We start from the raw sequence: 14,147 nt of genomic DNA, 5'->3' as shown, positions 1-14,147 counted from the left end.
GAGTGGGGAAGAGGGTTGAATTTTAATGGTGTGACATCAAAAGCAATGTGCTCTCTGGGGTTGCGAGAACCTTCCCAGACTTGTGATTAGAGGAATGGTGGATTCACCATTGGGAAGGTACTGTCTGTGAGTCGGAACACTGAGTGTCAGTAGAGGAGAGAAAAGTTCAGACGCTTAGGGAGAGGTGAGGGCTGGCAGCTCCAGACTTTCCATTCTGATGACTTCCGCTCTCTGTCGGTGGCGAGTGGGTTGTGGTTCCAGTTCAGGATAAGGGAGGAGAGGGTGGGTTCCTGGTAGGAGATGCTGAATGATCAGTGGAAGCAGTGCTTCCCTCCCCAGGTGGAGAAGAGAAACCCGAGGGAAGGCAGCCGACAAGGATTGCCTCCCTTGTGAGGCTTCCATCGCCCTCCTCTCGGGGAGGGGGAGATGTCATCTTGGGTCATTCTGGTTTCATCTGATGGCGTGGAGGGTACGTCATGGTGTCCCACGAAAGGTGGCCAGTGTGTTTGTGTTAGTGGCTTATGTGGAGGAGGTCCTGAGGGTATTCAGTCCTCCTTGTAGGAAAGCCAGAGGCTGGGCATGCCTGCGGGACCTCGTTAGAGAAGGTGAGCCAGTGGCAGTCTGCATCTGTGGTGTATTTGGTTATCTTTACGCTTCAGCGTGTTTGGGAACAAGGCAGGTCTGCCTAAGGAGGAGTGCAGTGCCTTAACTCCCTCTTCTCCATATTTGGGAGTGACCCTTGACCCCAGAAATGCAGCCAGTCGGATACCTGCTTCATCGATGTGGCTTGTATCCTAATGCCTCTTTCTTTTTTAAAAAATTAATTTATTTTGCTGCATCTTTAGTTTCAGCATGCAGACTCTTCATTGTGGACTGCAAGATCTAGTTCCCTGACCAGGGATTGAACCTGGCCTCCCTGCACTGGGAGTGCGGAGTCTTAGCCACTGGACCACTAGGGAAGTCCCTTTAATGCCTTTTTCTTAAATGTCCAAGGCACACTGCAGAATAGGTAGGTTCATTTTTTTTTAAGTATCTTTTTTTTTTTTTTTATGTTAGCCAAACATCAAATCCTCCTTCTAGGAATTTTTTTTAATTAATTAATTAATTTTTTGGAGGCTAATTACTTTACAATACTGTAGTGGTTTTGCCATACATTGACATGAATCCGCCATGGGTGTACATGTGTTCCTCATCCTGAACCCCCCTCCCACCTCCCTCCCCATCCCATCCCTCTGGGTCATCCCAGTGCACTGGCCCTGAGCACCCTGTCTCATGCATTGAACCTGGACTGGCAATATGTTTCACATATGATAATATACATGTTTCAGTGCCATTCTCCCAAACCATCCCACCCAACCCCTCTCCCACAGAGTCCAAAAGGCTGTTCTATACATCTGTGTCTCTTTTGCTGTCTTACATACAGGGTTATCATTACCATCTTTCTAAATTCCATATATATGCATTAGTATACTGTATTGGTGTTTTTCTGTCTGGCTTACTTCACTCTGTATAATAGGCTCCAGTTTAATCCACTTCATTAGAACTGATTCAAATGTATTCTTTTTAATGGCTGAGTAATACTCCATTGTGTATATGTACCACAGCTTTCTTATCCATTCATCTGCTGATGGACATCTAGGTTGCTTCCATGTCCTGGCTATTATAAACAGTGCTGCAATGAACATTGGGGTACACATGTCTCTTTCAGTTCTGGTTTCCTCAGTGTGTATGCCTAGCAGTGGGATTGCTGGGTCATATGGGAGAAGGCAATGGCAACCCACTCCAGTACTCTTGCTTGGAAAATCCCATGGATGGAGAAGCCTGGTAGGCTGCAGTCCATGGTGTCACTAAGAGTCAGACACGACTGAGTGACTTCACTTTCCACTTTCATGCATTGGAGAAGGAAATGGCAACCCACTCCAGTGTTGTTGCCTGGAGAATCCCACGGACGGAGAAAGCTGCAGTCCATGGGGTCACACAGAGTCGGACACGACTGAAACGACTTGGCAGCATGGCAGTTCTATTTCCAGTTTTTTAAGGAATCTCCATACTGTTCTCCAGCTGTGGATGTGACTGGTGATAGAAGCAAGGTCCGATGCTGTAAAGAGCAATATTGCATAGGAACCTGGAATGTTAGGTCCATGAATCAAGGCAAATTGGAAGTGGTCAAACAAGAGATGGCAAGAGTGAATGTCGACATTCTAGGAATCAGCGAACTGAAATGGACTGGAATGGGTGAATTTAACTCAGATGACCATTATATCTACTACTGCGGGCAGGAATCCCTCAGAAGAAATGGAGTAGCCATCATGGTCAACAAAAGAGTCTGAAATGCAGTACTTGGATGCAATCTCAAAAACGACGGAATGATCTCTGTTTGTTTCCAAGGCAAACCATTCAATATCACAGTAATCCAAGTCTATGCCCCAACCAGTAACTCTGAAGAAGCTGAAGTTGAACGGTTCTGTGAAGACCTACAAGACCTTTTAGAACTAACACCCAAAAAGGATGTCCTTTTCATTATAGGGGACTGGAATGCAAAAGTAGGAAGTCAAGAAACACCTGGAGTAACAGGCAAATTTGGCCTTGGAATATGGAATGAAGCAGGGCAAAGACTAATAGAGTTTTGCCAAGAAAATGCACTGGTCATAACAAACATCCTCTTCCAACAACACAAGAGAAGACTCTATACATGGACATCACCAGATGGTCAACACCGAAATCAGATTGATTATATTTTTTGCAGCCAAAGGTGGAGAAGCTCTATACAGTCAGCAAAAACAAGACCGGGAGCTGACTGTGGCTCAAATCATGAACTCCTTAGTGCCAAATTCAGACTGAAATTGAGGAAAGTAGGGAAAACCATTAGACCATTCAGGTATGACCTAAATCAAATCCCTTATGATTATACAGTGGAAGTGAGAAATAGATTTAAGGGCCTAGATCTGATAGATAGAGTGCCTGATGAACTATGGAATGAGGTTCGTGACATTGTATAGGAGACAGGGATCAAGACCATTCCCATGGAAAAGAAATGCAAAAAAGCAAAATGGCTGTCTGGGGAGGCCTTACAAATAGCTTGTGAAAGAAGAGAAGCGAAAAGCAAAGGAGAAAAGGAAAGATATAAACATCTGAATGCAGAATTCCAAAGAATAGCAAGAAGAGATAAGAAAGCCTTCCTCAGCGATCAATGCAAAGAAATAGAGGAAAACAACAGAATGGGAAAGACTAGAGAGCTCTTCAAGAAAATCAGAGATACCAAAGGAACATTTCATGCTAAGATGGGCTTGATAAAGGACAGATATGGTATAGACCTAACAGAAGCAGAAGATATTAAGAAGAGATGGCAAGAATACACAGAAGAACTGTACAAAAAAATATCTTCATGACCCAGATAATCACGATGGTGTGATCACTGACTAGAGCCAGACATCCTGGAATGTGAAGTCAAGTGGGCCTTAGAAAGCATCACTACCAACAAAGCTAGTGGAGGTGATGGAATTCCAGTTGAGCTATTCCAAATCCTGAAAGATGATGCTGTGAAAGTGCTGCACTCAATATGCCAGTAAATTTGGAAAACTCAGCAGTGGCCACAAGATTGGAAAAGGTCAGTTTGCATTCCAATCCCAAAGAAAGGCAAGGCCAAAGAATGCTCAAACTATCACACAATTGCACTTATCTCACACGCTAGTATAGTAATGCTCAAAATTCTCCAAGCCAAAAAAAAAAAAAAAAATTCTCCAAGCCAGGCTTTAGCAATATGTGAACCGTGAAATTCCTGATGTTCAAGCTGGTTTTAGAAAAGGCAGAGGAACCAGAGATCAAATTGCCAACATCCGCTGTATCATGGAAAAAGCAAGAGAGTTCCAGAAAAACATCTATTTCTGCTTTATTGACTATGCCAAAGCCTTTGACTGTGTGGATCATAATAAACTGTGGAAAATTCTTCAAGAGATGGGAATACCAGACTACCTGATCTGCCTCTTGAGAAATTTGTATGCAGGTCAGGAAGCAACAGTTAGAACTGGACGTGGAACAACAGACTGGTTCCAAATAGGAAAAGGAGTACGTCAAGGCTGTATATTGTCACCCTGTTTATTTAACTTATATGCAGAGTACATCATGAGAAACGCTGGACTGGAAGAAACACAAGCTGGAATCAAGATTTCTGGGAGAAATATCAATAACCTCAGATATGCAGATGACACCACCCTTATGGCAGAAAATGAAGAGGAACTAAAAAGCCTCTTGATGAAAGTGAAAGTGGAGAGTGAAAAAGTTGGCTTAAAGCTCAACATTCAGAAAACGAAGATCATGGCATCTGGTCCCACCACTTCATGGGAAATAGCTGCGGAAACAGTGGAAACAGTGTCAGACTTTATTTTTTGGGGCTCCAAAATCACTGCAGATGGTGATTGCAGCCATGAAATTAAAAGACACTTACTCCTTGGAAGGAAAGTTATGACCAACCTAGATAGCATATTGAAAAGCAGAGACATTACTTTGCCAACAAAGGCCTGTCTAGTCAAGGCTATGGTTTTTCCTGTGGTCATGTATGGATGCGAGAGTTGGACTGTGAAGAAGGCTGAGCGCCGAAGAATTGATGCTTTTGAACTGTGGTGTTGGAGAAGACTCTTGAAAGTCCCTTGGACTTCAAGGAGATCCAGCCAGTCCATTCTGAAGGAGATCAGCCCTTTGGGATTTCTTTGGAATGAATGATGCTAAAGCTGAAACTCTAGTACTTTGGCCATCTCATGGGAAGAGTTGACTCATTGGAATAGACTCTGATGCTGGGAGGGATTGGGAGCAGGAGGAGAAGGGGACGACATAGGATGAGATGGCTGGATGGCATCACTGACTCGATGGACGTGAGTCTGAGTCAACTCCAGGAGTTGGTGATGGACAGGGAGGCCTGGCGTGCTGCGATTCATGGGGTCGCAAGAGTCGGACATGACTGAGCGATTGATCTGATCTGATCTGATACTGTTCTCCATAGTTGCTCTACTAGTTTGCATTCCCACCAATGTTGTGAGAGGGTTCCCTTTTGTCCACATCCTCTCCAGCATTTTTTATGCTAGCGTAATGTCAAATCCCACTTCTAGTAATTTTTTTAAAAAATATTCATATATTTGGCTGCGTCGGGTCTTCGTTGCAGCACACGGGATCTTCATTGCGTCGTGTGGAGTCTTTCATGGCAGTGTGTGGACCCTCTAGTTGTGGCACATGGGCTTCCTTGCTCTGTGACATGCGGGATCTTAGTTCAGCAACCAGGGATCAAATGCATTGCAAGGCGGATTCTTAACCATTGTACTGCCAGGGAAGTCCCTTGGAATGTAACTTCTGTATCTTCATTGCTATACTCTACCTGTTCCTGACCTTTTCATTGCATCACAAGTCCTGTTTGGACTCCCCCTTGGGCCGTGATGTCCTGTGTCCTTACCCCCTGGCCTCTGGGGAAAAGCTGACAAACGCATGCACACTTAGGCGCCAAGGGCTGATCAGGTGTAAAGTGTTTTCCCTTCTTGTGGTGTCTGCATTTCTTACAGGGGTGAAGACATCCTAAACCAGAGGAATGACTCTCTAGTTGTGGAGTTTCAGTCATCAGCCAGCAGATGCAGGAGGTATCATACTGGGTATGGGGGCTTCTCAGAAGCCCGGGGAATCATCCTGAATGACCACCTGCCTGCTCTGTGTTACATCAGTCCACTTCATGCATCCCACCAGTCTTGTGTGTTTGGTTAGCCTGAGTTGGCTGAAGACAGCAAGCATGTCTGTGGGAATCTCTGTGCATGGGGGGCACACAGTAGGCGCTTCACCCGTGGATGTGTGCATGTGACACAGGCGTGTGTTTCTGAGTGCCAGTGCTGGTCCGGAAATGAGCCAGTTCAGTGTAAAGCTGCAGTGCCTCTCTTGGCCCCAGCCCGCTTTGTGCCCATCCACAGCATGAGCGTGTGTCCCCAGCCTCCCGCAGAACTCCATGGTATGTTCACAAAAGTCAGGCCCAGGAGTCTGCACTCTGGGCAGAACAATCGTTCTCTCTCCTGGTTCTGTGAATGAGTGTCATTCCCATCTCGTGCCTCCCTTATGCCAGTCACTGTCACCAAAGCCACTCTGGGGAGTTCCCAGTAACTACAGGGTTGGAGTGGTGAGCCTCACCATGGGGAAGACTAGGGTCCCAGCCTCCCTTACGTGAAGGTCACTTCTTAGACTCCCAAACTGAATAACTTTGGGTAATGTACTAAGGATGAATTAAAATGCTAATAGGCTACATGTTCTGGGTATTTTAACCTTCCCTGATCTGAAATTTAAATGAAATGCCTTAGGTGCTCTCGAAGTCTTGCCAGAAGCACATTGAACATCACCCCTTTGACAGCAAATTTAAAATACATCCTGGTCTCACGGGCAGAGCTGGGAGGATAAGCAATATTTATTTTATGATCGTTTTATTTACGTCCTTTACAGCAACATGACATGCATATGCTCTTTTACTCGAGATAGCAATTAAGCTAAAAAAATACCCCAAACCTCACTTATTTTTTTAAGTTTCTTTGAACCCTTGAATCCTCTTATTATAACAACATTTGATAGCAGTACATTGGATTTTGGGCACCCGAAGCTATTACAAAGCCCTTTTTGGAGATTTCCTTCACGTTCAAACCTTGTGACAGTACCATGAGGGTACTGTTTTATCATGAGGGCTGCAGAGAGAGCGATGGCATGGCTTTTCTGTCATCACATCACTGGTTTATGGCAGGATCGTGGTCAGGAGGTGGCCGTCCTGGCTCCCAACTCCAGCCTGTGTCTCCTAGACTGAGAAGGAGATCTGAGCAAAATGATGACAAGGTGACTTAAACTAACTGCTGGAAAAGCACAGAGCGCTCGTTTGGAGGGCGTGGCAGTGCCTTACAATGGGTAGTTCTGTTGTCTACACGGGGGCCAGATTTCTCTGTCTACTGAGCTGAAAAAACAAGTCTGTTTCCTTCCATCACTTAACGAGTCACTTCCTTATTATTAGTTGAATTAGCCCCTTTATTTTCCCCTTACTAAGAGGAAGGAACACTATTTTTTTTTTTCCTTAGTCTGTCTAGTTATCAGGTTTCTGGTCACTTCGTAATTACATCTTGAGGGAATAGATATTAATTTTCTTGCACAAAAAGCCCGAGTTCCTTGATGACACACCATGATTCAATTTCCGTCCTCTCTGTCGTTGCCTGCATCCCTTCCTCTTTGCACATTTTTCATGGTGAGGAAGAGTGATCGTGTCAAATATATCAGAAGGAAGGATGGATTCGGGAGGGGTTTGACGACTTGACTGATTAGCAGAGATCAGAAGAAGGCTCATAACCGTGAAAACCACTGCAGCATGGAGTTTTAACAGCTCTTTGGGGATCTAGTTAATGAAAGAATCACTACAGAAACACAGCCGTGCAAAAAAAAGGCAGGGGAGAAAGAAAAGAGCAGACACATTCCAATATAACATTCTGGGGCTATGTCATAAGAGGAAATACACTCATAATTTCTGTTTACACATTGCAGTAATTACCATCTGCTTTAAGATTATTTTCAGTCTTCTGACAAAGTTGTGTAGGTACTCCCTCTTTCACATATTAGGAGAGAGGTCTAGTACTGGTTGCAACTTGTCCTGAAGATTTTTTTCCCTCCTGAAGAATGGAATTCTAAAACACCCTTGCTGTACTGCTTGATTAGACTGGCCTTCATCTGGTCCTTGCTCACCTTCACCATCATCATTTCCCCGTGAACCAGGCCTCTGCACTCAGGTGAATGTTACACTGGGCATTACGTTTAATTTGTGTGTGTGTGGGGGGTTATCCTCTTTCCTTTCTCCCTTATGCAGTGTCTACGAACCGGATAGAAACGTGTTACGGAGGAAAGAACGAGAAAGAAGAAACCAGGAAGCTCAGCAGGACGATGGCGCGTTTAATTCGAGTTACTCCCTCTTTAGTGAACCCTACAAGGTAAATGGTTTCCACGTGTTCTTCTTCACCCCCTCTTTCCTCTTGCTTAACCCCATGGGATGGCAGTTTTGACAACAGGAGCTGGCCAACCCAACTTGAGACAGCTCAACCCCTAAATATGGGGTCCCCCCCGACAAATTTTGGTGTCTCTTTCACATATCTTTGCTGGCTGGTCCCTCAGTGAAATACAACTTTTATTGAAGATGGACGTCTGCGTGCTATGGTTTTTATCCATAATTGACTTCATCTCTGCACTGATTTGCAAAGTCAGGGCTGTTTGTTATGTTTTCTAAACTGTTAGGAAACAAACACTAAAAAGAGGTTGGGTCCCGTCTTTGTCGCACGTAGCTTATCCTAGGAGCAGGGTACTTGATATGGTTCATAAGAAAAGAACTGTTGAATTGTTTCTTATTTCTGCTGAAGGCCAGAAGTATAACCTCGCTTCCAAAATGAAATTCTCTTCCCAGATTTCACTCATTTCTCAGGCTGCTTGGAAGTGAGCATAGTTCAGGCCGGGGACTTAGAGGAGATTGAGTGCCATGGTGCCCCCTTAGCCTGCTGCCCCGGGACCACTGGCTGGGTGACAGACACGGTGCTGTACTCTCTGGCTTCTTCTGTCTGTCCCTCTGGGTTTCTGATGAGAATAATTCTTTATTTAGACATTGGAAGCAAAACAATTTGAGCCCAATCTGGACTTTCAAGGAAAACTTACAGTGGAATGAAATAAAGAAAGGAAAAGGAAATCCACTTTTAAGGAAAACCTTAGTCCAGACCATTTGGTGACATGGCGATAGTAAATTTCCTAGTTTCCTTGGCTGCGGCACAAGACCAAGGAGAGACGCTTCATTTGTGCATTTTTTGTGCATGCTGAGGCTGGTAGCAGTGGTCCAGCTCTGGTGAGATGCTGAGAGTAGACAGATGTCTTCAGAAACACTGAGTCTGATCAAATCTTCCTGTTCCCATTCTGAATGTGGCGGGTCTGTCTCTTTCAGTGATAAGGGTGCCTCTCCTTCCATCATCCCCCTGTGTTTCTGTGAGCTCTAACTGAAGTGTGGGTGTTGTGTTCTCTCTCTAGACTAACAAGGGGGATGAGCTCTCCAACCGGCTCCAGAACACTTTAGGCAATTACGATGAAATGAAAGACTTTCTCACGGATCGATCAAACCAGAGTCATCTTGTGGGTGTTCCCAAACCTGGGGTTCCTCAGGCTCCCGTGACCAAGATTGATGAACATTTTGTGGCAGATTCAAGAGCCCAGACTCAGCCAGCATCCGTCTGTAGCACCACATCCTCCACCCCAGCAGCCGTCCCTGGGCAGCAGAGTAAGCGGGGTGCCATGGGCTGGCAGAAGGCTGGGCACCCGCCGTCCGATGGCCAACAGAGAGCAAGTAAGCACGGACACAGAACGCTTGATCTGAACAGATCTGCTCACCCAGAAAATCGTAGTAAAAATCCCAGCCCCAGTGTGTCAAGCCCCTCCTCCTCATCTTCCTCTTCTTCTTCTTCCAACTCAGCACAACAGGGCACTCTCAGGACCTTGCTTGGCGATGGCGTTGGCAGACAGCAGCCGCGGACCAAACAGGTGTGCAATGTCGAGGTGGGTCTTCAGACCCAGGACAGGCCCCCTGCTATGGGAGCCAAGCACAGCGGCAATGGCCACTGCGTGCAGAACTTTCCTCCCTCCCTGGCTTCGAAACCCAGCCTTGTCCAGCAGAAGCCTACTGCCTATGTGCGGCCCATGGATGGCCAAGATCAGGCGCCCGATGAGTCTCCGAAGCTAAAGTCGTCTGCAGAGACTGGCGTGCACTGCTTGTACAGGGGTGTCCCGGCCACCAAGTCAGAGTCAGCCAGAGCCAAGGCCAAGCTCTCCAAGTTCAGCATCCCCAAACAAGGAGAGGTGAGTCTTTTCTCCATACCATGTACACGCATCTTGAGTTGTTCCGAGTGCTGACCTGACAGTTCTGAATTTCACTCCTTGTTTGTTTATTTTGATGTGTGACTAATGTCACATGGTGGGATTTGTAGCCATCAGTACAGAAGGGTATATGCAGCCATAATGACTCTTAAAATCTCAAATTGATTATAATAAGAATATTTTTAAGTACCAGCATATGCAGCTGTGGTGTGTCAGCTCGTTCAGGAAGGAATGCCTTGGAGTAATATAGTTCAAGGGGTGTGTGTGTGTGTGTGTGTGTGTAACAAGGCAGTGTTGTCAGAGATTTTGTATGTGGGAAAAAAGTATGTCAAAGCTTTTAGTATGTAAAGAGGTTAATTTGTATGTAAAAGAGTTCAGAAAGAAATTCAACATTTTTGACAGTTTTGAAATGTTCCAGGAAAAACTTCACAAGGTAGACCTCATCATGTCTTCTAAAGTAATTGTTAAGTGATTCAGTATTGAACATGGTGATTATTCAAAAGTTTCAGGTGTCCTATCTATATTATAATATCTGAGATCTGGATTCATTGATGTTAAGTGAGAATTCTCCTTGTCCTATGAAAATGATGTTAGGTTATATGAAGAGAGTGAAATCTTTTAGTTCAGGATCTTCTGGTTTGCATGTTGAGTTTACTCTAGAGTGCTTTTTCATTGCATTACAAAATATATAGGATGAATATATGGAATATTAGACTTTAAAACAAGTAAATCCCAATCACAGAGTTAGCAAAGAGGCTGCGGCTAGTCACCTGAACAGTAAATCTGGGTGGAAGATGAGGTTCTGTTTGAGAAAATCACATCTCGTATTCTATTCCAAATAGATGACAGTTGCCAAGATCACATGAAGAAATATGACTGTACATTTTTGTTTGTTTGTTTTGCTGTGATATGGTATACTTACTAAAATACAGTGTAAGCTCAAGAACAATATACTTAGGAACTCTTCATGGAGTTGTTTTTTTTTTTTTTTTGACGTATTCTTTTCGAAAGATGGAACAACAGTGACAGCCAAAATATTCTTTGTATCTTAACTTGATCTAGTAACCAAATGAAACAGATGATTTGATATTTTTCACCGTGGGTCCGACAAGACTCAGCCACTGTCAGCTCTTCTATGCATTTCTGATTTCTCATCTCAGAAAGCACCAGGTACCTACTGAGAGATCAATGTATTCCCCTTAAAGAAGACACATTTATTACTCTGAGATGTTTACACAGGTTCTCATGAGGAAATTAAGTGACATGCATACCAATGACTTCTTTTGATTATTTGTTTATGATGGATCCCAAAAAGTGTTTATTAGGAATTAATGGAAGCAAAATGTAACTTCTGTAAGCATTCACATTTCTAAACGTTTGTAGGAAACATACCTAGATACCTGCTGACAAAATTAAATTCATCCAGCTCTTTGATTTTTCTTATCCTCATCAAATAAATGGTCTGTACCAGCCAAGGACGCCTGACTTATTTTTGAACAGAGGTGACCATAATCACCAGGAATCCCTTCATAATTTTAATTCCCAGTGATTCCTTGTTACAATGATTTTTTTTATGCACCAAAGAAACTTAAAATTTATTGGGTAACAATTTATTTACTTTGGAACCTAATGAGCTTGGTAAAGCTCTGGTGGAAAGTCTGTTTCTGACAACCAGGGCAGCCTTATGTGGACAACTCTCCAGTTTTCACTGGGCTTTGGGTATGTCCTTGCTCACGTGGACGCTTCCATGATGCCCGTCTCAGACTCCAGATTGAGAATGACACCCTGTGCAAGTGTTGATAATCACAGAAAGAGGGACATGCTTGAGACAGAGATGCAGACGGAGAGAAATGAGAACTTGTATAAGAGAAGTATTTCATTCCCCCCACATGGAATGACATTGAACTTTCTCCAAGGTATATTTCAAAGAGGTCAATCATGCATTGAGGAAAAGAGGTAATGTTGTTTGTAGAACAAAGTTAAATTTGATGGGGTTTTTTGTTTGTTTGGTGGGGGAGAGTACATGCAGTCTTTATTTTAGCAAAAAGCTTTGCATATTAGGGCCATTATGGTCATTTTGCATATTAGGGGCACTGTGGTAATTTGGATCATGTAACGCTTATGTGTTCAGTCAGTCTGCTATTGTAATAACACAACTCTTTCCCATGGGCAGCAGGGTGGTACCTAAAAGTGAATGTTCCACTTCCTGTCCTTTAAGCTCAAAGGGTTTGTTGGTTGGTTTGTTTCTTTACAGTACCCCCAAGAGTTTAAAAAATACCCTTTGTAGACATATCATTCAATATTTATAAGACATTTCTAGAAAGGCACAGTCATAATAGAAACTGAAGAATTATATCAACTAGTTGGATTTGAAGGTATATTTGCTGTTATTTTTTGGAAGGAATAAAACAGGGTGGTAAGCCATTTAATAAATGTTAATGCCTCTGTATTTTTTTACACAGATACCAGCTCTGTGGAAATGTCCTTTCAGTAGTACTGATGTTCTTTTCTCTGAGATAGAGCATATGTTTCTTAGGAAAATTGACACAGGAGATGACCCGAAGGGACCTTGTGTTATTTGACTACACTTTTTCAAGATGTTAGCTGTAGAGCAAGACTTAAGACGCTGTGAAGAATTTGGAGACTCAAAAGAAGCATTGGGCAAAAATGACATGAAAACCAGGGAAGTGAAAATACAACTATACGTATGGTACTGGGAAGGGCTGATCCTCATAAGAAAAGCAAATCAATAGCTAGGTGGAATGTGGTGTGAAAGATTAAAAAAAAAATTTAAAACATGATCTCTGCCTCCAAGAAATTAAGGAGACTCTAGCACTTCACTTTTAATTTGCCATTTCTCTCACTTATAATCCAAACTAAATTTAAAATCGGGCTTCTAGACCTAGGAAAATTCCCTTACCTTCATAATCCTTAGAGTGGAAAAAATTCTTTGTTGTTTTTAAAAATGGAGAACTTGAGAATCTCTCTTGTCTGATTTTACACTTGGTAAATTCTTCCTTCTTTCCGACATGTGCACCCTATCTGCTGCCGTGGTGAATTATTTGTTACCATTCTTTCATCTTCAATAATAGGTAATTAGTGTAGAGAAATTTCAGTGCAGTTTGATGTGGAAGTGAGAGACCTCAAGGGACTTCCTTCACCGATACACCTGCCTCTTGGCTGGCTGTTCCCAGCTCAGTTTTGTGTTTAATGAAAAACATATTTTTGTTGTTATAGCCAAGACTTTCACTCCTGATGCTACCCCTCATTAAGTGAGCCCTCCCGGGGGTGCCACTTGGAAGGGTGACTCCTGTGCGGTAGGAGCCAGGAGCTTTGAGGAATGGCTGAAGCAGGCATATTGGAGTGCTCTAAGGCAGGGCGCACTGACTCTTCTGGTGGAAGTGAATTATTTTTTGTCTCATGCACACACATACACAATTAGTATTTTGCCCTTAACATGTAAAATGTAATTTACTGTTAACCTAGAGGGGGCAAATATAGGTTGTGAGACCTAATATTTATACTGTCTTGGGGTCCTGTTTAGGAAAAAAAGCATAGGAAAATATTTTACACTTGAAATATTTACAAAAACACATTGTTGGGGCTCCTCTTGGGACGTTGGGAGGAACCTTGGCTCCAGAGCCCCTGAAGCTTATGCTTGATTAGTTTCACAGTGCCTGTCTTCGGCTCATGGGCTAATAAGACACTGCTATTTGAAATAAGAGGTGAAATTATCTAAAAAGATAATTTCAGATTGGAAAAGTGTGCTTCATATTAGTCTTCATATTAGTGTGCTTCATATTATATGCTTCATATGTGCTTCATATTAGTTGGTAGAATTAAAAAATACGTATTTTTATCCTAGGTGCTGTAGGCAAAACAAAAATTGGGCAGTGCTATAAAAAAGACTAATATGTAGTGCAGTGGAGACAAAATATGAGCCTTGGTCTATGAAATCAGTTTGTTTGGCACGCTACAGCTTTAGCGGTGGCATTCTAAAACATTCATGTTTTAGTTTCTGTTTGCTATTAATTTAAAAAATGGCAGTAACTAACCCAGTCTTGCAGAGGGCTTGAGTGGCTGGGAAAAGAACGCGTTTGCAAAGTCAGGAAACCCATGACTACTGCCCCTCCCCAGGGAAAGAGACACCTATATTTGAATATCATTTAGTAGGCTGTATGTTTGGAGTTTTCTTAGTGGTTGATAATTCATCTACAAGAACACATTGACCGTTTTTGGTTGATCAGATTTCTGTT

The 14,147-nt window shown here is 43.2% G+C and overlaps 1 protein-coding gene across 6 annotated transcripts in view; it reads left to right on the top strand.

The window, feature by feature from the left end:
• Positions 1 to 14,147, top strand: part of AFF3 (ALF transcription elongation factor 3) — a 631,738-nt gene that overhangs the window by 140,455 nt on the left and 477,136 nt on the right. For 4 of the 6 annotated variants that reach the window (XM_059891652.1, XM_002691147.7, XM_059891651.1 and 1 more), the window contains exons 3-6: positions 5,547 to 5,621; positions 7,856 to 7,976; positions 9,052 to 9,364; positions 9,491 to 9,873. In XM_059891652.1, the coding sequence (XP_059747635.1) occupies positions 5,547 to 5,621; positions 7,856 to 7,976; positions 9,052 to 9,364; positions 9,491 to 9,873 (892 nt within the window). The remainder of the gene's footprint in view (positions 1 to 5,546; positions 5,622 to 7,855; positions 7,977 to 9,051; positions 9,365 to 9,490; positions 9,874 to 14,147) is intronic. The other 2 variants (XM_059891654.1, XM_059891653.1) reach the window with 1 other exon arrangement.

This window comes from Bos taurus, chromosome 11 (genome assembly GCF_002263795.3).
Source record: "Bos taurus isolate L1 Dominette 01449 registration number 42190680 breed Hereford chromosome 11, ARS-UCD2.0, whole genome shotgun sequence".
Classification (NCBI taxonomy): domain Eukaryota; kingdom Metazoa; phylum Chordata; class Mammalia; order Artiodactyla; family Bovidae; genus Bos; species Bos taurus.
This window is presented reverse-complemented; position numbering and strand designations above follow the sequence as displayed.